Source organism: Entelurus aequoreus, linkage group LG05, assembly GCF_033978785.1.
Source record: "Entelurus aequoreus isolate RoL-2023_Sb linkage group LG05, RoL_Eaeq_v1.1, whole genome shotgun sequence".
In the NCBI taxonomy this organism is placed as follows: domain Eukaryota; kingdom Metazoa; phylum Chordata; class Actinopteri; order Syngnathiformes; family Syngnathidae; genus Entelurus; species Entelurus aequoreus.
Genome location: NC_084735.1, coordinates 73340461 through 73362525, shown reverse-complemented (window position 1 = coordinate 73362525; position 22065 = coordinate 73340461). Strand labels below are relative to the sequence as shown.

At 37.8% G+C, this 22065-nt stretch overlaps 2 protein-coding genes across 3 annotated transcripts in view; one reads left to right on the top strand and one right to left on the bottom strand.

The window, feature by feature from the left end:
• The first annotated feature begins 249 nt into the window (after positions 1-249).
• cnot8 (CCR4-NOT transcription complex, subunit 8) lies at positions 250-12160 on the top strand. 2 transcript variants are annotated; one of them, XR_009826349.1, is made up of 8 exons: positions 250-399; positions 1253-1475; positions 1556-1749; positions 2872-3033; positions 3105-3249; positions 11401-11511; positions 11590-11773; positions 11858-12160. XR_009826349.1 is itself a non-coding variant. In XM_062048877.1 (7 exons), exons 2-7 carry the CDS (start codon positions 1359-1361, stop codon positions 11716-11718), a joined length of 858 nt encoding a protein of 285 aa, XP_061904861.1. In that variant the 5' UTR covers positions 250-399; positions 1253-1358; the 3' UTR covers positions 11719-12160. The 2 variants fall into 2 exon arrangements, 1 of the variants encoding a protein (XP_061904861.1); XM_062048877.1 differs by having other exon boundaries at positions 11590-12160.
• Positions 11915-22065, bottom strand: part of gemin5 (gem (nuclear organelle) associated protein 5) — a 29177-nt gene continuing 19026 nt past the window's right edge. Inside the window, exons 22-27 of the mRNA XM_062048873.1 lie at positions 19140-19259; positions 18856-19066; positions 15745-16017; positions 15210-15673; positions 12495-12582; positions 11915-12437 (exon numbers count right to left, since the gene is read on the bottom strand). Coding sequence (XP_061904857.1) covers positions 12273-12437; positions 12495-12582; positions 15210-15673; positions 15745-16017; positions 18856-19066; positions 19140-19259 — 1321 coding nt within the window. The 3' untranslated portion in view covers positions 11915-12272. The remainder of the gene's footprint in view (positions 12438-12494; positions 12583-15209; positions 15674-15744; positions 16018-18855; positions 19067-19139; positions 19260-22065) is intronic.

Here is a 22065-nt window from a genome sequence, read left to right as displayed (position 1 = left end):
ATAGCTGCAGGCCACAATTTGCCCCTGGGCCACACTTTGGACACCCCTGATCTATAACCTCAGGTGGTCCTATAAGAAGAAGGAACTACAGTACAATACTGCCAGATTTGATCTCTTATATGTACCTTTTTAAATAAAACATTTTAAAGGCACACCTGTTTTGGGGTTTTTTATTTTTTTAAAAAGCAGCGAGACGTTATTTCCTTGAACATGTTTCCTTTCCCTGCTCTCTGGTGTCAACGCTGCGGTTACACGACGGGACAGCAGGGGGCAGTGTCTGCGTTAACGGCTGCCACACATGCACAAAGAAGAAAGCAAAGACATAACAACCGAAACCACGAAGAAGTCCGGCGCGGCAGTGGCCACTCGCTCGGCAGGTTACGTCGAGGAAATTCTCTGGTAAAGCTATTTAATTAGTTTTGTATTCAACAGACACATTAACCCCCTTTGGTTGTGGCAGCGTGTTTACGCGCTGGCGCTTACACGTAAGCGCCGTTTAATAGCAGTATAAGGTCCGCACTACCGCTAGCGCCATGATGCAGGTAGCTAAAAGCGGTTAGCCGTTGACGCTTAACACTCGGCGAGGTGTCAGCGACGTTACCTTACAAAAGTTTAAAAAATATTTTAAGTCGTTCCGGTACTGAAATACTTAATTTGTTTGTGTAGTTATTAGTGTTTTCGATCATGTCTACACACGTTAGCTTGTTTAAAATTGTAAACAACACAGACATTACCCATCGTGCAACGTAAAGTAATGACTAATTCTAGATCAAAATCTATAGGGCAGCACGGTGGAACAGGGGTTAGTGCGTGTGCCTCACAGTACGAAGGTCCTGAGTTCTGTGTGGAGTTTGCATGTTCTCCACATGACTGCGTGGGTTCCCTCCGGGTACTCCGGCTTCCTCCCGCTTCCAAATGGAGATAGATTGATTGGCTACACTAAATTGATCCTAGTGTGTGAATGTGAACGTTGTCTGTCTGTGTTGGCCCTGTGATGAATGGGTGACTTGTCCAGGGTGTTCCCCGCCTTCCGTCCGAATGCAGGTAAGATAGGCTCCAGCACCCCCCGTGACCCCGAAAGGGTCAAGCGGTAGAACATGAATGGATGGATAGATCAAAATCTACTTTTCTGTGAATTGAGATGTTTTGTTTAAAGATCTATGTTACGGGTGCATTCAAAGCTCACCCTCAAAGTGTGACCATGATGTTTACACAATTGCTTTATACTATTACATGTGTTTTCCCCTCTCAGGTAGTATTCATATTTCCACATCCCACCACCCTACCTCCGTTCTCAACGCCCTCCCCCGGAGCGCCGCAGAGTTGTCGGGGTTTTCAAACTCTCGCCACCTGCCAACATGCCAGCCGCAATTACTGACGCCAGTCAGATAATCTGCGAGGTGTGGGCCAGCAACGTGGAAGAGGAAATGAGGAAAATCCGTCAGATAATTCAAAGCTACAACTACATCGCAATGGTACGACCTCCAGGAGACTATGGACGCTGGATAGATGGATGCAGATATGGTAAACGCGGGAAAATGCTCTGTCTTTCCAGGACACAGAATTCCCCGGAGTGGTCGTGCGTCCAATCGGCGAGTTCCGCAGCACGGTGGACTACCAGTACCAGCTGCTGCGGTGTAACGTGGACCTCTTAAAGATCATCCAGCTGGGGCTCACATTCATGAACGAGGATGGCGACTACCCGCCTGGCACGACGACGTGGCAGTTCAACTTTAAGTTTAACCTCACGTATGTACGATGCTTGGTGTTTGTCATTCTGTGGGTAAACGAGGATATTTGTTAACCCCTGTGCAACCTGAAGATTGACTGTACACTTACTTTTAGGATCTAAAAGGTAATAAAAGTGTCATAAGTCAGCAATACATTAAGTAATTTTTACTTTCAATGCCTGAAATCTTTTAACAACTTATGATTTATTTATTATGAAGTTTTTATGTTTTTGTTGTATGGCCTTTTGTCAAAAATATTTCAGAAAATAAGTTGCAGGGTGGAATATTTGAGGTGGGTTAATTATACAGCCTTAGGTCAATAATTCATGACAACATTTTTGATACAGTGGACAAGACTTTTTTTGAGATTATATTTACCGTGCCCATTGAGCTAGAATGAGAGAAAGCAGGCAGGACTCGGTTGAGTTTATTGTGTGTACATAAGTATTTTTTATAAGTGTGTGTAAATATATTATGTATGTAAACATATACACTGACCATGATCATTTTCATTGGTATTCAGTTTAAAGGCAGTTTTACGCTTATCAAAGCTTAGTGTGTACAAAAGTATTTTATATATGTCTATATATATATATATTATATATGTAAACATGAACTGCCCATGATCATTTTCATTGTATTCAATTTAATGGCAGTTTTATGCTTATCAAAGCTCGGAGAATTTTGCCCATTGTTTTTGGCCCTAATCTGGTAGTTAAGGGGCGCAAAAACGCCAAAACAATATTTTCTTATTTTTTTAATCGACAAGACGAAACTCAATTGGTTTTCATGGAAAAGCATAGTAATATTCCAGGATTACAGTCTATTAAAAGTCAATGGGGCCGAAAGAGTTTTTAAGAGTAAGTGTGTATCCTATTCTAACAATGTTGCAAAAAAAACAACAATGTAATTTAATTTAAAAAAAAACTTGTGAAAATCTTCCTGGTAAAACTAACCCTCAGACTGAACAATTTTATCGCATAGGGAACACGTGAAATACCTGTTTTGGGCCCTTAGGCTGCACAAGGGTTAAATGACATTTTCCTATTTCTACCGCAACCCATTCAGACATTCAGTGAGAGTAGATGGGCCTGAATTAAAATGACAGAATAAAAACCTGTCTTGTTATGAACACTTCCAGAGAAGACATGTACTCACAAGACTCCATAGACCTGCTGCAGAACTCGGGCCTTCAGTTCAAGAAACACGAAGAGGAAGGCATCGAGACGCTGTACTTCGCCGAGCTACTCATGACGTCGGGCCTGGTGCTGTGCGAGAATGTCAAGTGGCTTTCCTTCCACAGGTCATCTTAGTGCCGTCACTCAGAATAATGGCGAAAGCGCTTTACTCACAACCTGTGACTGTGTCCTGCAGCGGGTACGACTTTGGCTACCTGGTCAAGTTGCTGACGGACGCCCGGCTCCCAGAGGAGGAACACGACTTCTTTCAGATCCTCAACCTCTTCTTCCCCGCCATCTATGATGTCAAGTATTTAATGAAGAGCTGCAAGAACCTCAAGGTAAGAACACAACTGTTATTTCCATCATATACAGTACACTCATCAAATGAAAAGCACCATTCCTGTCTGTGAAAATACGTTTTTATAGCAATATTACATAACATTATTTATTTATAATCATGTTATGCCACATAATATACTTATAATGTAATAAACAACCTTTACACTATATTAAATTTTTTTGCGTTTTACCTGTATATGGATTAATGGATGTATACTTCATTTTTCCCGCAATGGAGAAATTATGTGGCTGCAATGCAGATACAAAAATGTTTACAAAAAATAAGGTAAACCCATGAAAATGAGGGATTTATCAAAGAACATAATACATCAAAAGAGCACAGAGCTGATGCAACTATCTGCCACTTCTGTATGTATGTATATATGTATTAGGGTTGGGAGAGTTTATGAAAAAGCAGAACCGTTCAGTTTACCTGACAGTTGGAAGCGTGTGTGGATCGTCGGGAAGTAACAATAGGACAATTTCGTATAACGGTTACTGTCATCAAAATGATCACGGTTATCATTATTATCTCAGTATTGTTGAATGTGCCCATAAAGTACTTTTACACACACTGAAATCGTTTAACCAGGTTTTATTAGTCAAAATAATGTAATAAAATAGATTGACACAAAATACAATTTCATCGGCAGAATAAATATTGTTCAGGCTTCTTTTAAAAGCCATTATTTGGTTGTTTAAATATATTGATCTTCTTTCTTTTGATTTGTAAAGATTTTAGTGTGTTATTTTAATGATAAATAAACGGGTTTTGGGCGCATCACTTCTGGTTTATGTGACGTCCGCATTCCCTCGAGTACAGATTGATCACAGTGTTGGCATTTAAGATGACTAATGAGCTAGCTTGCTTCTCTAGTAAATTAGCAGTATGACCGCTGCTATAAAAGTTGTAAATGACATTATTGAAGCATTGCATTGCAAAAAATGTATTTATTTACCTGTCAAAAGCATTTGATACGGTCAACCATATCATTCTGACAGACAGAATGCACAGGATTGGTCTCTCAGCATGCTGTAAAGTGGTTTTATAATTACCTGTACAGTAGAACACAATGCGTCCAATTTGCTGGATCCTCTTCGTCTTTCCTCCCTGTAATAAATGGTATAACGCAGGGTTCCATATTGTTTTCCATTTATGTAAATAAACTCTGTGATAATGTTTCGGATGCTGCGTTTCATTTTTATTCAGATGACGTGGCCATATATTGTTCATCCCCCGCTGTTGTGCTAACCTTTGAGCTCCTGCAGTCAGCTTTTGATATTGTTCAATCCCAGCTGACTCAGCTGAGACTAGTGCTAGATGCACAATCATTTTAAGGTGGTGTTATTTTCAAATGGTAAACAACTGCCATTAAGCACCTCAAAAATAATAACTGCTCATGAGGTTGAATTTGAAATGGTCACAACATTTAAATACTTGGGAATTGTCATTGATGAGAACTTGTCTTTTAAATCTCACATTGAAAGACTTGTGGCTAAACTTAAAATCAAATTGAGATTTTTCCTTAGAAATAAATTCAGTTTTTCCCTACAAGTTAGGAACGCTTGATTCTGACCACTTTTATGTCTTATGGAGACTTGCTTTTTATGAATGCACCTGACTCTTATTTGAACAAACTGGATACTATATATAATTGTGCCTTACGTTTTATTACTGGTTGTGGCAACCATGTCCATTATGGCACTTTCTATGCAAAGGCAAATTGTCCATCTTTATCAGTACACAGATTTTCTTGATTGTTGTTTTTATTTATAAATCACTTCTTGGTCTGGTTACCGCTTATGTGCTTTAATGCATGTCTACAGCTTAAGGTCACAGGACATACTTCGAATGTTTGTTCCTAGAGCTAACACAAATCTTGGAAAAAAAACTTTTAGATATGCTGCTTCATGGTTATGGAATAACTTACAGGTTACCCGAGCTGATCACTTTTGGGGAATTTCAGGCCATTTTAAAGGATCAAGAAACTGTTTCTATTGGGCATTGTACTTGTTTTAGGTTGTTTTTACTGAAACATTATATACATACCGTAGTTTTGATGTCAATATATGTAAGTCATTTTTTTTTATTGTGTGACTGCTGCTGCTTCTGTTGTTTTTATATGTATTTTTGTAACTTTTTTTTTTGCTGTCCTCTTGGCCAGGTCAATCTTGGAAAAGAGATATTAATCTCAATGAGTTTTTTACCTGGTTAAATAAAGGATATTGATTGATCACCGGTAATACTATAACTGTCTGGAGTTGTACCGCGGTTTATCATTATACTGTTTATGGTTACATCTCTAGTTATTGGATCATCACAATCATCCTCCACCACCACTTTTCCAACATAAGGTGACAGAGGACTAATGTTGACAATAATAATCATAATTTACTCTACATGTAGAGTTTGGTGTTTGTTTGTTATGCCAATGGTCCTTTCATGGTGTACACAAATGTTGGAATTTTAATTAGGGCCCTAAAGAGGTAGCTGTGCCTGTGAATGTCTAATATGACAGACACACTACTACTACAGGGAATAATAGACAATTCAATGAAGTGATAAACATATAATCCCACAATATCCTGTTTGTGGATGAATAGATACAGCCAACAAATCAATTAACTAGTGCTTGTTATTGCTCGTACTGTAACATTTGTTGCATGACAACAGATTGCCAATATACTTGTGGTGGTGGGGGCATGGCCAGGGCTTGTAATCCAGCCATCCATTTTCTACCGCTTGTTCCTTTCAGGGGCACAGGGGGGGTGCTGTAACCTATCCCAGCTGCATTCGGGCCAAAGGCAGGGTACACCCTGGACAAATCACCACATCATCGCAGAATGCTTGTAATACAAAATAAAAACTTAATTTAAAGGGGAACCACACTTTTTTTGGAATGTTGCCTGTCAATCACAAATCCTAATGTAAGACAATAACACATATGTTTTTCTCGTTTTTATGCATTCTAACTCTTAAATAAATGCGAGCAAAAGTCCGCTTACAATGGAGCTTATTGGAGTCTCTCTATTTCTGCCTTTAAAGCGCTCTAAAACCTCTACATTTTTGTTTTATATACACGCAAATATATATGTAATGTAGTTACAGGCATTCACATTAACTACGTTAACCAAGTGATACTTTTTTAAATGAATTATTCACACTCTAAACCTGTGATTAATCATGGGTTATTTGCTTCCATAAATAACATTTGCTGAAGAAAATACTCCAATATTAGGGTACAAATGCAATTTAGTAGTCAGAATGCTGTACCGGAACGTTTTTAAAATGTTTTACTGAACTGCAAGTCATTGATTTGCTCAAAACTTTGTGAAAATAAGTACAGTAAGAATTAAGTGCAGATTTTGAAAGTATTTGCAGTTTGCAATAGTCTTGCAAACAAGGTACAGTTACTAATTGATAATGTAGTAAACGCACCCATAAACAACTTAACAGTGCACCATTTACTCTTCTTTAGTTTAAACAGTTGTTTACCTTTTTCAGATGACAATGCTGATCTCTTCTTTTGGTACAGTTCAACCCCAGCTCCTTGTGATTACTTACAGATGTCCAACATTCTCTAGGAAGCAAAATAAATTCACATTTAGTCTGTAGTTGCAAGTTGATGCTGTTTGTGTAGTGCAGTTGGTTTCTCCTTGCTGTAATTGTGCCTCTTTAAGGTATGACAGATCAGCTGCGGTGATATGAATGACATCCTTTTGGAGGACTTGGACTTCACAGGTGTTAATGTCCTACATGTCCTAATGTGTGTTTAGCAAAGGCATATATTTAACTTAACTGTGCTACTTTTGTTGACAACATTGACTCAGTAAACTTTGCCAGCGTTGCTTTCTCCTATGCTTCTTGTTGATGTAGCTAGCATGTAGCTATCGGCGCGAGCAAAGCACCAGCTGACCTGCAGCAGCCGTCAGTGCTCGCTGAGAACGGTGACTGCTGCTTGCTTTCACCTCAGTCTCCAAGACACAAAAAGTCTCCTATATCCCCGGGAAAAGTCACTAGATTTTTCGCTAGTAGCCATTTACAAAAAAAGTTGACAAGAGGATTGGCAACACTGTCGAGAACGTGTTTTGTTTTAAGGTGCGCCGATGACAAAATTGTTGTCGCTGCAATACCAACTAGTTAGCTTAGTTTTATCCAAAGTTCTGTTTTGAAGCAAAATAGGCCGCCCCTCTCTTAACATTCATATTTGATAACGCGATTATTTATTATTAATCACATGTGTTAACGTAGGCAGCACGGTGGAACAGGAGTTGGTGCATGTGCCTCACAATACAAACGTCCTGAGTTCGATCCCGGGCTCGGGATCTTTCTGTGTGGAGTTTGCATGTTCTCCCCGTGACTGCGTGAGTTCCCTCCGGGTACTCCAGCTTCCTCCCACCTCCAAAGACACGCACCTGGGGATAGGTTGATTGGCAACACTAAATTGGCCCGAAGGTGTGAGAATGTTGTCTATCTATGTTGGCCCTGCGATGAGGTGGCGACTTGTCCAGGGTGTACCCTACCTTCCGCCTGAATGAGGCTGGGATAGGCTTCAGCACCCCCGCGACCCTTCAACAACATCAACGACATCACTGCTCACTGCAGACTTTAAGAGCCAACAAACCTAATAAAACATCAAGTACTGTACAATGTCTGTCATTAGAATGCTGACTGTTACAATGTTGACATATTCCTAATTAGATGAAAAATGACTCATAATCCTCGCGAAGAGTTAATAATGAATGGGTGGAAACCAGCGTCTTTCGTGTGTCTTTCTCGCCGTCTCCGGGTCTAAGTTGGCTGGGAAAGTGTACCAACTTCTCAGTTTATGTCCACATCATTTTACTATCAAGGTGGAGCATTATTTATGATCTTGAATTTACATTCACAAGCTCGGAGGCGAGAAAGCAGCTCAGCAGCTGAGAATGTCACTACAGCAGCATAAGGAAGTTGAATTTCTCTGATCAATGCACAGCTAAATGTAGGTCCTTAATGTTGGCGCTTAAATTAATATTGCTAATACTTGGTTAATATTCAGGTCATGACATGTTAATCGATTATTGTTGGCGCTTTTTGGATGGGTATTTGTTGGGTTTTATGGTTGGAATAAATGCAACAGACGCAATGATGTCATGGCTCCATTGTAAGCGGACTTTTATTTACGAGTTTAATGGATACAAAAAAAATTGTGTTCTTGTCTCTGTTTGTGAATTACAGGCAAAATTCCCCCCAAAATTGAAGTACCCTTTTAACACTTAATTTAGGCTTAAACATAATATATAAAAAGTTTTTGCTTAAAAAAATCTCCAATGTGATAAAACCATGAGGTAGGTCGGGACAACTGTTCTAGAATACCAGGGTTTCCCCGAGATTGGGTGGGGGCTTGGTCACCATGATGTCATTGTATAGTTTGCTAAAATATTTTCTTATCAGTAGAACAAACTGCATTTAGTTTAGATAATGAGTCATATATTGGAATATGGGACCAATTAAATTTGTTTCAACTATTAAATGAACCAAAATATGACTTACTATATCTTTGTGGAAAATATTGGGCACAGTGTGTTGTCAAGCTTATGAGATGTGATGCAAGTGTAAGCCACTGTGACACTATTGTTCATTTCTAATTTTTTCATTATTTTTTTATTAATGTTTTTAATGATAATATCAATTAGGGATTTTTAATAACTGCTATTTTGAAATTGTTACTAATATTGATGCTGTTGTCGATAATGTTCATTTTTGTTCCACTACATTTGGATTGTTCCGTGTCATGTGTGTGTGTCCTCAATTGCTCGGTTTATTGTTGTTCTTAATGTTGCTGGACGGGTTTGGTTTTGGAATTGGAATTGGATTGCATTATTGTGGTATTGTTGTGTATTGTTTTGTTGATTGATTAATAAATTTAAAAAAAAAAAATCCTTAAAAAAGGCTCAAAATGTATACATACATTCAAAAACAAATATATTATTTAGTATTAAAATATATTTTTATATATCGTTTTGCTCTATTTAATTGTTGCTGCTTAATGTACAATGTACTTTTTTTCTTTATTAAAAACGACTAGCAACAAATTTAGCATCTTTTTCTGGTGTTATTATAAACTGTACTCATGTTTAGAGACTCTACTACTGTCTCTCGATGTCAGCAATGAAAGAGGCCAGCTGCAGAAGCATGACGTCACATTTGCTTTGCGCTGCTGCTCCAGTTGGGACTTTCTCTCCTTGAAAGCAGTCACTGTCGTCTTAATATTTGCACACTTTGTAGATTGCTGTCCGCAGGTATACCTGGATATATTAAAAGTTACGTCCACATCGCTGACTCGGCCCCAGACAAGGTTTCAGCAGCAAAGTTTTCAGTGGTCAAAGTATTTTTTTGGGCAGCCAAATTTTGGGTGCATGACTAGTCAATAGTGCACACAGAATAGGCTATATACATCCATTCATACTGTAATGGTGGTAATGTTTTATGGTTGTGTGGTTTTGATTTTATAATATTTCTCATGATCCCGTCTGTGCCTGAAAGTGGATTGGTGGAGAATGAGGAAGTGTTATTGTGTGTCCGGGTAAGCGCGGAGAAGAAAGTGTGTGTAAATGGGAGGTAAAACTTGCTGGAATTAGGCCGATTGTTATCATAAGTATAGCTAAAACAATAGTCAGACTGTGTGACTTATTTTGGAGACAACAGTACATTGCATTACTTTAACTTGGTTTCATGTTAAAAAAATACTTTACTTTCACGCTGTAGCGGCTGTGATTTTGCCATGGCGATGCGCCACATTCAGTTACATTAAAGGGAAATCTAAAAGTAGTATGACTCAATTAATATATAATCGTGTATTCATTATTTGATTCCACAGTACAAACAGGTGTTTTTTGATAATTGTACTAAATGTTTCATATGGGAATGTAACGGTATTGAAGATACCGTGGCATTGCGGTTTCAAAATCATGCCGTGACGTTTGAAACCAAAACTTAGCGAGTGTAGATTTTTTTCTGGCGCTTTTTTGTATTGGCGGGTCTAAAATTAAAAATCTCCTGTAATCCTTTGCGCAACGCGGGGACGTGAAACGCAGTAAAGAGGAGAAAAGGAGGAAAAGAGAAGTGTGATCATGAGAGATGAAAGGAACTGTTTTTTATAGACATATCCTGAACATTTCTTCAAAGTCCACATAACTTTGTGAGTTATGTTGCTAAAAAAAAAGACACACCCTGGCAAAAACATAACCTCTTTGGCGGAGGTCTACGTACTAAAGCGCTACCTTCGTCTTGAGCGTTTCCAGGGCGACACACCGCCGAGGGAAAGCGTCCGGTTGGAGCGCGGACTCTGCACACCGCGGGAAATTTGAAAAGCCATTTGATAAACCATCTCCCAGAAAAAATATTTGAAGCCAGTGAAGTTAACAATACATTTTTGAGGTATTTACATTATTAAAAGTTCAATTGTCAGATATTTGGAGGAAACAGTGGATGTGTCCGTACCCCGCCTTTTGCCCGAATGCAGCGGGGATAGGCTCCAGCACCCCCACGAACCCCAGAAGGGACAATGGATGGATGATGTGGATGTTTCCGCACAATTCTTTGCAGTTAAAAAACATGTTTCTAATAATAAATAAGATTACAACATTAGAGCTTTGTATTTGTGTTCATCCTAAACATTCCTTCCACTTATTTTTTACACACTATGGCATTTTTTAGTGGGTTAGCAATTTACCAATATCACACCATGGCCTTAATATCGTGATATCGTACTGTGAGATTTTGATATTGTTACATCCTTATTATACAAATCTTGCAGTATTTATAACACTTTTTTTTTTTTTTACCATTTCACACGTGATACTTAAGGGGAAAAATGACACTATAATGGGTATTATGAAACAATAAATACAAGTATTTCCCTCCAGCAATACAGCAATTATAAAATAAATGTATTATAATAAATGTGAATTATTGCTGACATGTTGAGCAGCTTTTACTCTGGAAAACATGAATCCGCTTTACTTTACCTCCTCAGAAACGGTAAATTTTCACCCGCAATTTGAGGTGTGACGTTTATTTGAGCAGAGTTTACTGTTTGCGGAATTATGAAAAAGTTTTTTGTTTTTTTTAATTAAAAGGTCTAAACAAAAAGTGTGTTTGCACTCAGGGTGGATTACAGGAAGTAGCGGACCAGTTGGAACTAAAAAGGATCGGAAGGCAGCATCAGGCGGGTTCTGATTCGCTGCTCACGGGGATGGCGTTCTTCAGGATGAAGGAGGTGATGCAACTCGCTGCACTAAGCCCTTCCACCAGCAGGGGGCCTCTAAAACTGAAATCATTTTCTTCCCCTGTACAGCTTTTCTTTGAGGACAACATTGACGACGCAAAGTATTGTGGGAGATTGTACGGCCTGGGCTCCGGCTCCAGCCAACCTCAGAACGGCATCTCCAGCTCGGGTCAGGAAGAGACCAACAACAAGCACTGACAGCCGCACTTGTTTTTAGAATCATCTTCGTCACGCCACCAACGCGTCTATTCAGGTCTTCACTCTTCCCGGGATCACATTTCTTTTAGAAGGCTTTTACCGAGTAAATAACCCTTTTAAAATGTTTTTGTTGTAGCAGCGTGGGACCAGCGCCTGGTTTTTCCTCACCAGCCGCACTCTTTCACTTCTTTTTCATAAGTGAGAAATAAGGGCCTGTAAATTTAAAAAAAGTATAATTTTTGATGAAAAATAAAAATGTTTAGCGTTTCTCCACAGCCCTTCTGCGTGAAAAAAGGTAACAGCGAGCATGCGTCCTTGCGGACAAACTATCGTTGTCCTTGAAAAAACTTGTTCCACCGTCAGCTTCACAATATTTCCGTTTTGTTTTTACGTTCTTTATTGTTTCAAAACCGTTGTATATTAAATTGTTTTGTATTTTCAATGTACACTTGCATCTTTTTCATACAGAAGCAAAGTCGGCCACTTTTTCTTCCACTGCACAGGTAATTAAAATGAAATGTTTTTTTTAATCTTTTTCCCCGTAAATAAAAAACTTAGCTGAGGAATCGCTCAGAAGCCTTTCGCAGTGCCGCGCTGGTTGCGTATTTTCGCAGCAGGTTTTTAGCCTCTTGCTGCAGAGACTCGGGGACACAAGGAGACATCTGACTGAGGTGGAGAAGCACCAGGCAGCACTCTGTGACATCTGGACGAGGAAATGACTAGAAAACGGAGACAACATTACAACCTGATTGGCTAATACAGACTAGGTCAGTTACCTTGATGATATCAGGAATGGCGGCGAGCTGCGTTTGATGCGTGGCCATCTTTACTGTCAAGGAGAGAAAAGTGTCCTCCTCTTGAGGCCTATAGGAGACAAAAGGACATAAGACAATGTTTAACTAAATAATACAGGGGTGTCCAAAATGTGGCATTCAGCTACTTTTTTTAATTGGAAGCGGCACATTCGAAAAATACTATTTAAAAAAAAAAAGAAGAAAAGAGCAAACATGTAAAATATAAGGAGAAAAGGTTGCCATTCAGTCAATTTTTATTGATCCAAAAATAACATTTAATCAAAATGTTATGAAGTACAGTAACCTATTCAAGGTTCCAATTACTTCACATTAAAAATTCCACTTTGAAATATTTTTGGGGAAAGTTTTGCATATTTTGTGTGTTTGCCACATAGTTTTTTGAAAAAAATGGCATTAAAAAAACTTTATAATGTATAATCGATCTGAAGTTGATCTAGAACAGGGGAGTTAGTAGCTCAGGAGGAAAATTTGTGCACATGCGGGACGGACTATTAAAATCATGGCATTAAAACTAAAAAATAAAGACAACTTCAGATTGTTTTCTTTGTCTCACTTTGGCCAAAAATAGAACTTACAATAAAAATATATTTAGAAAACAATACTGGCAGCGATAAAGTTTAGATCCATGAAGGAAAGAAGGTGAATGAATGTTTATAACTGAACAAATTTACATATGCATAAAAATGTGTTTTTGTATTTTTTATGAATTAAGTAACATTTATGACAACCTTTTTCCAAAACACAATATAGAATGTGAGATTCAACAGGATAATGCATACATTTATAATTTGTTTTCAAAACTTGCAAAAAAGTGGGACCCCATTTTTATGACTTGATGGGGTCCCTGGGACCCCATTTTGAAAATTCCTAGCGCCAACACTGATGGGAGTATTGGTGTGTGCAAAACAGCAGCAGGCGGCTGTGGCCTGCGGGCCGGGTCTAATACTAATCAGATATCATCCCGGGGGCCATAGATAATTCATTTGTGGGTCGGTCTGGGCCACGGGCCTTGACTTTGACACATAGGCTCTAGAGACTTCAGCGTTAAGAAAAAAAAAAAGTATCACTTATTGTTAACACTTGCGACCCTTTCGGATCCCCAAAAATTTTATTGAGATTTTTTTTTCTTTTACTGCTAAGACTAAGAGTTTATTCTAGCACTTTAACTAACTTTGTATGTTTAAATCTAAAAAAAATATGTTTTTCGTTGCAAGGCATTAAATTGTAAGTAGGCTAAATGTTTATTGTAGCATTTTTGCTAAAAATGTAGGTTTAAACCTAAAAAAAAAAAAAAAAAGATTTTATTACGCACTAAAATTACAAGTATGCTTACTTAGAACCTTTATTTAACCAGATGAGAAACCCATTGAAATCAAGATCTCTTTCACAAGGGTGACTTGGCCAAGAGGTCAACAGCACATGTCACAGAGCAGTTTAAAAAAAACAAAAAACGTCAAGACATAAATTTTAAAATACATAAGAGAACTAAAACAACAAAGATTTACACCTTTTAAAAACACAGGCACTGTGCAAACGTCTCTCGCTGTCTGTCCCTCAGGACAGAACGGAAGGCTCCAAATGGAAGTAGTTCTGTAAGTTTCAGTTTCGTCTGCAATGCATTCCATGCCATAGGGGCAGCAATGCCAAAAGCTCTATTGCCAAATTCCGTCCGTACATGGGGAACAGTTAAAACATACAAATTGTTAGAACGTAAAGCGTAAGAGCTGCTTTTTCTTTGTAACAGAGTACACAAGTATGGAGGTATTGAACCTAAAAGAGCCATATAAATGATAGTCAGCCAATGTGTGTATCTGCGTGCACTCAATGAAGATAAGTCTGACTTCATATACAGTTGACAATGATTACTTTGTTCCCAGTTTAACATTTTAGCTAAATTTGTAGATTTGAACTTAAAAAAAATATATAAAACTTGTTCTGACACTTGTGACCGGGGGCCTTTTTGGATCCCCAATATTTTTAGTTGAGTTTTTTTCTCAAAAACTAATGAATTGAAATTAAGGCTTTTTATTGATGTAATTATTGACTCATTTGAAGCACAAATTACTTCACATCAAATGTCCTACTCTGAAAATGTTTTTGGGAAAATACTGGGTTTTTGCCATAAAAAGCAGGGAGGGTTTTGACAAAAAGGGCATAAAACCAAAAAACCTATGAAAAAAATATAATTGACAGATCTTTAATTGATCTAGAAACTTGAAGGTATGACTTATTTTAAACTTGTTTTTATGAATGGGGCTTATTTTGATCCTTAACAATTTAAGTGGGATTTTTTTTTAAACTGTCATTGCTCAAATATAATAATGAATTATAATTAATGTGAATTACTGACCTATTTAAGGCTCCAAATACTTCACATTAAATATTCCACTTAGAAATTTTGGGTAGAAAAATATTTCTTATATTGTGTTTTTGCCATAAATAAATACAATTAACGTAATATTGACAGATAAACCTGAAATTGAGCTAGAGATTTAAGAGTTTAATACATTTAAAAAATAAAATAACATGACTTATTTTTGAAATGTTTATGATTGAGACCCTTTTGGGAGCCCTAAAAGGTCAAACTAAATCTATTAGGTAAGTTTCAGATATAAAAATGGCGCCCGTATGCTTTGATATTTCAGTGGAAAAAGTTAGGACCCCCCCGCATCTTACTGTTGATGGCGCTCTTGTTCATCCCCGTTGCTGTGACTGTGCTGCATCACCATGGCGCTCAGACGCCGCTGGATCTCACCGACCGACCTCTGCTCAGCCTGATAGGCGGCGAAAGTGTCGGACAGAAGCGACGCCGCGTCGAAGCCCAGCCAACGATCGCCGTTGGCGAGTCCTTCGCCGTCTGGGCGCTGCCACCAGCACTGGTACAGACGGTGGTACCCCACCCACGCCTGCAGGCTGCCGGCGGCCTCTCGGGCGTCCTCGGACTTTAGAGGGTTTGTCTTCAAGGCGCCGACGTCTCCGCCGGGGATGAGAATCCTGCAGATTTCGGCGAAGACGCAGAAGTCTGTGGCCTCTCTGAAGCACGACGCCGCCTGCCACAGCTCCATCATCAGCTGGTCGCCGTCACCCAGCAACCAGCTGATAACGCCACACGCCACCTGGAGGGACGACGACAGCAGCACCTGAAAGGGAACAACATTACTTCTTCCTCCCAATGAAGTCTCCATTATTACCATTATTATTAAGTTTGCACCTGCGTGAGAGGAAGGCTGGCGGTGACCCTTGGACTTTCCACGCTCTTCAGTTCCTGCAGGAGTTCCGCAAGGCGCCCGCCCCCCTCTGACTCCACCTTAAATACGCCAAAATGCTCCGACCAAATGTCTTGTGCCCGCTCAAGGATGCGGATGTCGCCAGACGGCGCCGCCGCCGCCCATTCGTGACCCGAAACGGTTGACGCGGGGACGACGCCCGACTGTGTCAGGGCGGCGGACATCAGCTCGGTGATGCTGAGGTGAAGTCTGTGAACCTGCGGAATTAAATGATTTGTGACAATACGCTATTTGCTTCACTTACATGGTACTTCTGCTAAAAAGATTACCTTCACTTGTGGCCAAAATATTAGGCACACCTGATGCCGAATAATAATCTCCTCAATACCCCCCAAATAACGGATGAACATATAAAGCAGTGGTCCCCAACCACCCGAAATAAAGAAGAAATAAAAAAAAAAAAAATTTTTTTTTTTTTTTATTTTTTTTAATTAAATCAACATAAAAGACACAATATACAGTGGGGCAAAAAAGTATTTAGTCAGCCACCCATTGACATCCAATGGGTGGCTGACTAAATACTTTTTTGCCCCACTGTATATATTATACTGTATATCAATATAGATCAATACAGTCTGCAGGGATACAGTCAGTAAGCACACATGATTGTATTTCTTTATGACCGGTCCGCAGCTACAAAAAGGTTGGGGACCACTGATATAAAGGATAAAAGACAATATAACATACATCCATAAACGTGGATGCATATGCAAAAGTGCAATATATTTACCGTATTTTCCGGACCATAGGGCGCACTGACGATGAATGGTCAATTTTTGGTCTTTTTTCATATATAAGGCGGATTATAGGGCGCATTAAAAGGAGTCATATTATTATTGTTTTTTTCTAAATGTAAAACACTTCCTTGTGGTCTACATAACATGTAATGGTGGTTCTTTGGTCAAAATGTTGCATAGATGATGTTTTACAGATTATCTTCAAGCCGCTTTCTGACAGTCGCTTCAGGATGCGCCGTTTTGTGGGCGGTCTTATTTACGTGGCTCACCTTCGGCAGTGTCTTCTCCCCGTCCTCTTTGTTGTAGCGGTGTAGCGTGCAAGGACGGGAGTGGAAGAAGTGTCAAAAGGTGGCGCTAACTGTTTTAATGACATTCAGACTTGACTTCAATCAATCAATAACGGAGCAGCATCTCCTCATCCGGAAACAACAACACAGGAAATGTGTCCCGTGAAAAACTGTCCGTTAGGAACTCTAATAACTTATGTTCCTTGGGTGAATAATGTAAACTCACTACACCGGTATGTTTTAGCGCTTTCATGGCAAGTTTACTGACGTATAAGTAAGAACTTTACACTACTTTATATTAGAAATGGCAACAGCGGAGGATGAATGTCCCATAACAAGAAGATAGAGAAAAAGAAGAAGCTTATCGACTATGCTGTCATCACAGACTACAATCGCGGACGTGTGCACATTTTCAGGACTTATGCAGATCCCAAATACACATCAGCAGGTACCAAAAGGTAAGAAAAGCTGGTTTTGCATAATATTGCTAAACAAAATGCCAGATAATATGTCTGCTAATAGGTGCCATTTTGAGGTCCTTATACACGCACCATAATAATACTCGTATGTCTGACTACAGTAGACATAACGCGCCGACAATCCATCAAGTGGTGCGGCTTCATAGCTTACCAAAGTCGTACTAAAACATTTTGACTGATTTTTGAGCACAGTGTGTAATGTTCTTTATTCTCAATGGAACATTTAAAGTTGTGGCATTGTTTACTGACATCATTTTGCAGTCTACACGTATCTCTTATGTGTGACTGCCATCTACTGGATTTTCTTATTAGATGCTAAATTGCAAGCCCTGTATGCTGTTTCCATGTCAGCATGCTAACTGTTTATGCTAGCATTTTACCTCATTTTGTATGATCAAACCTAAAAAAAGAAATCATGTTTTTTGTTATTAGGGGCTGCTAATTTGCATGTATGCTAACAGTTTGTGCTAGCATTTTAGCTAATGTTGTTGGTTTAAACCTGAAAAAATCCTATTATTAGGTGGTAATTTATTCGTTTATGCTGACCTTTTAGCTATTTTTTCAGGTTTAAACCTAAAAAAAATCATGTTTTTTATTATTAGGCGCTAATTTGCAAGTATTCCCATGTTACAATAGCATGTTTACACTTTAACATTTTAGCTAATTTTGTAGGTTTGAACCTAAAAAAAAAAATCATAGATTTTCTTATTAAATGCTAAAATGCAAGTACGCTAACTGTTCCCATTTAGCATGCTAACAGTTTATGCTACCACTTAACCCTTTTTTTTCAACCTAAAAAAAACCCGTCTTTTTTGTTATTGGGCACTAACTTGCAAGAATGCTAACATTTTATGTTATTATATTTCATAACATGTTATATATTGTATATATTATATAAAAAATATAATATATCAGTATATATTATATACTGTATATATAGTATGTAAATATTACATATATATGTTATATTTTATATTGCTACTATGGTACATTTTTAGTCTATTTAATACCTGCATTATCCTTTGTAACTGAGCTACTGTGTGGAACAATTTCCCTTGTGGATCAATAAAGTTTGTCTATGTCTGATCTTATACTAGCATTTTAACAAATTTTGTATGTTTGAACCTAAAAAAAGTCATGGTTTTGTTATTAAGCGCCAACTTGTGTGTATGCTAATGGTTTATGCTAGCATTTTGGCTAATGTAGGTTTAAACCTAAACAAACAGATATTAGGCGCTAAATTCCATGCTAACTGTTCCCGTTTAGCATGCTAACAATTTGTACTAACCTTTCAGATCATTGTGTACATTTAAACTTAAAAATCATGGATTTTCGTTAATAGGTATGCAAACCTCCAACACGCTGTTAATCGAGGGTCTCAAACTGAAGACCCCCGGGCCGTCCGCCTTAAATGGCTTTTAAAATTTTTTTTTACCTAAAGTAGAATTTTAGCTTATTAGCATTTCAGTTTAAGCAAAGTTTTACATACAGTTATTAAAAGGAATATTATAATAAAGTGTTCAGGCACTAACCAGCAGGCTCTCCTGCGAGGCGAGGACCTCCTGAGCAGCGATCCAGTCCCTCGCCGAGGCCAAGTCCTTGGCGCAGCGCAGAGCCAACGACTGGGCAAGGGCACTCTCCCCCGAGACGCGGGCCAGAGCGGCCGCCGTCCTCAGCGAGGAGACGTCGTTCTTGCGGGCGATGACCTTGGCGGCGTCAAAACTGGCGCCGGCAGCGACATAACTACGGGATGGCGTGGTAGTCGTGAGCGTTTTAAACACAGAGGGAAAGACAGCAACAGAAAGGGCAGAGTCACCATTTGGCAGCGGAAGAGAAATGTCCGTCCTTTTCCAACATGGCGGCCCAGCAGGTGTAAAGCTCTTTCAGGACCGGATCTTCCGCCGGCAGCCTGGCCTTGACCAGAGCGATGGCCTCCCTGGAAAACATCATACTTTTTTAAATAATACATCTTTATGCTTGTGTTAAATGACTAAAAACACAGTAAAATACATAACTAATATAATGCTAATAAAATGCTTTTTATCTTAAATGTTTTCTTATTTCAATTGACAAAAACTGTTTAAAAAAAAAAAAAGATCTTAATTAAAAATAATAATTTTTTTTTTTTTTTTTTTTACATATAAAATGTCTAAATAATGACCATAAAAATTAATATTTGAAAAGATAGAGAAAAGTTTTTGGATGAATAAATAAAATATACAATTACACAAATAAGGTATTATTATTTCTTCAAATGACAAAAAGTGTTTAAAAAAAAAAAAAGATGATCTTAATTCAAAATAATACTTTTATCATATATATATATATATTTTTTTTACATATAAAATGTTTAAATAATTACCATAAAAATAAATATTTGAAAATAAAATAGAGAAAAGTTTTTGGATGAATAAATAAAAAATACAATTACACAAATAAGGTATTATTTCTTCAATTGACAAAAACTTTTTTTTTTTATAAAAAGATGATCATAATTCAAAATAATACTTTTTTCCCCCCTTTTTTTAACATATAAAATGTCTAAATAATGACCTAAAAAATAAATATTTGAAGATAAGATAGAGAAATGTTTTTGGATGAATAAATAAAAAATACAATTACACAAATTACAATAATTATTATTTCTTCAATTGAACAATTTCCCTTTAGGATCAATTTAAGTCTAATATATATATATATATATATATATATATATATATATATATATATATATATATATATATATATATATATATATATATATATATATATATATATATATATATATATGTATAATATATATATATATATATATATATATTAATTACACATCTATAAGACATAATCATTATAAAAATATATTCTGGCAATCTGTGACACATTTTTAGGATTAATTAAACTGTAAAACATTTTTATTTATTTATTCGTAAGTATAATTTATACTTCTATACTCTTCTCCTAGGGCTGCCGTAAGCACAAATGGGATGTTATCCCAATTTTTCACACTTGGCAGAGGTACACGGCAGGGGTGCCCTCTAAGCCCATTGTTATTTGTTACTGCAATCGAACCCTTGTCCATTGCTCTTAAATCGGCCGGTATCAGTAAAGGAATCCATAGATGCGGTCTAGAACACACACATTCTCTATACGCGGATGATTTACTATTGTTTATATCTGATCCAATCTCTACCATTCCAAAGATTATTGATTTGCTAAACAATTTTGGATCATTCTCTGGCTATAAATTGAATTTCGCTAAGAGTGAATGCTTCCCTGTGAATAATTTGGCCCTTGAGATCCCTGATGGATATTTCCCATTTAAGATGTCTAGGAACAGCTTCAAGTACTTAGGTGTACATATTTGTCGCAATCTACCAGCTCTCTACAAGGACAATTTTCCACCTCTAATCGACAAACTTAAATTAGATTTGGATAGGTGGAAAGATTTACACATAACTATTGCTGGCAGGGTAAACTGCGTCAAAATGAATGTGCTTCCTCGATTTTTGTATCTGTTTCAATGTTTGCCTATCTTTTTACCCAATTCCTTTTTTTGCATAATAAACAAACTAATTTCATCCTTTATATGGAAAGGCAAGACTCCCAGGATTAGAAGAGAGTTCCTGCAAAGGCATAGGTCCGTAGGTGGTTTATCACTCCCTAATCTAAAATACTACTATTGGGCAGCTAACATACACAAAGTGACTCTCTGGATCCAAGAACCTGAATTAATCTGGTGTAAATCTGAAGCTAGTTCCTGTTCTACCTCTCTCTTGGATCTACTTACATCAAAATTACCTTATCGACCATCCCAATTTACTTGTAGTCCAATCGTCATTTCTACCCTTAGAATCTGGTCTCAATTTAGAAATACTTTCGGCCTGCAGGGCTTATCCAACCACAGCCCCATTCATAATAACCACCTCTTCCTCCCTCCTAGCACAGATGTAGCGTTTTCTCTATGGAAGCAGTCAAACCTTAGCAGGCTAAAGGACTTATATATTGGTGATGTCTTCGCTAGTTTCAGTGAACTGTGTATAAAATTTGACCTACCAAAATCTCACCTATTTCGATACTTTCAGGTTCGTAATTTCGTTAAATTAAATAGTCTCTTTTTCCCTAATACTCCACCTAATTCGCTAATTGACTCAATTTTAGATATTCCCACAAATCAGAAAGGCCTAATCTCCAAAATCTACATCTTAATATCCCAGTTTAGTAAAACGTCTCTTGATAAAATCAGAGGGAATTGGGAAAAAGAGCTTGGCAGATCTTTAGATGATGGAGATTGGGATTCTGCCTTAACCCGAATTAACAACAGTACATCCTGTTCAAGGCTTAATTTAATACAATTTAAGGTTGTCCACCGTATTTATTTTACTAATTCCAAACTCTCCAAAATATACCCCAATATTTCGGATACTTGTAACAGATGTCACATGTCACCTGCAAACATGACGCACATGTTTTGGTCTTGTCCCCATTTGCTGGACTATTGGACAACTATTTTCAAACACCTTGCTAAGGCATTGGATTTAAACCTGACACCATGTGCAGAAATGGCTATTTTTGGGACGGTATCAGATCCCCAAATAAGGAGAAAATTTAAGGATAGTATCGCCTTTGCATCCTTATTAGCACGTAGGAGAATTTTGCTGGAGTGGAAGTCACCATTTTGCCCCAAAGCCTCCTTATGGCTTAAAGACCTTATGATTTATTTAGATCTGGAGAAAATAAAGTTT

What these genes read in the sequence shown, in the direction of transcription:
- cnot8 (XM_062048877.1), top strand. Translation starts at nt 1,359, where the DNA reads ATGCCAGCCGCAATTACTGACGCCAGTCAGATAATCTGCGAGGTGTGG. An exon ending in GCTACAACTACATCGCAATG is followed by an intron (nt 1,476 to 1,555) that starts GTACGACCTCCA and finishes CTGTCTTTCCAG; the next exon opens with GACACAGAATTCCCCGGAGT. An exon ending in AGAGCTGCAAGAACCTCAAG is followed by an intron (nt 3,250 to 11,400) that starts GTAAGAACACAA and finishes GTTTGCACTCAG; the next exon opens with GGTGGATTACAGGAAGTAGC.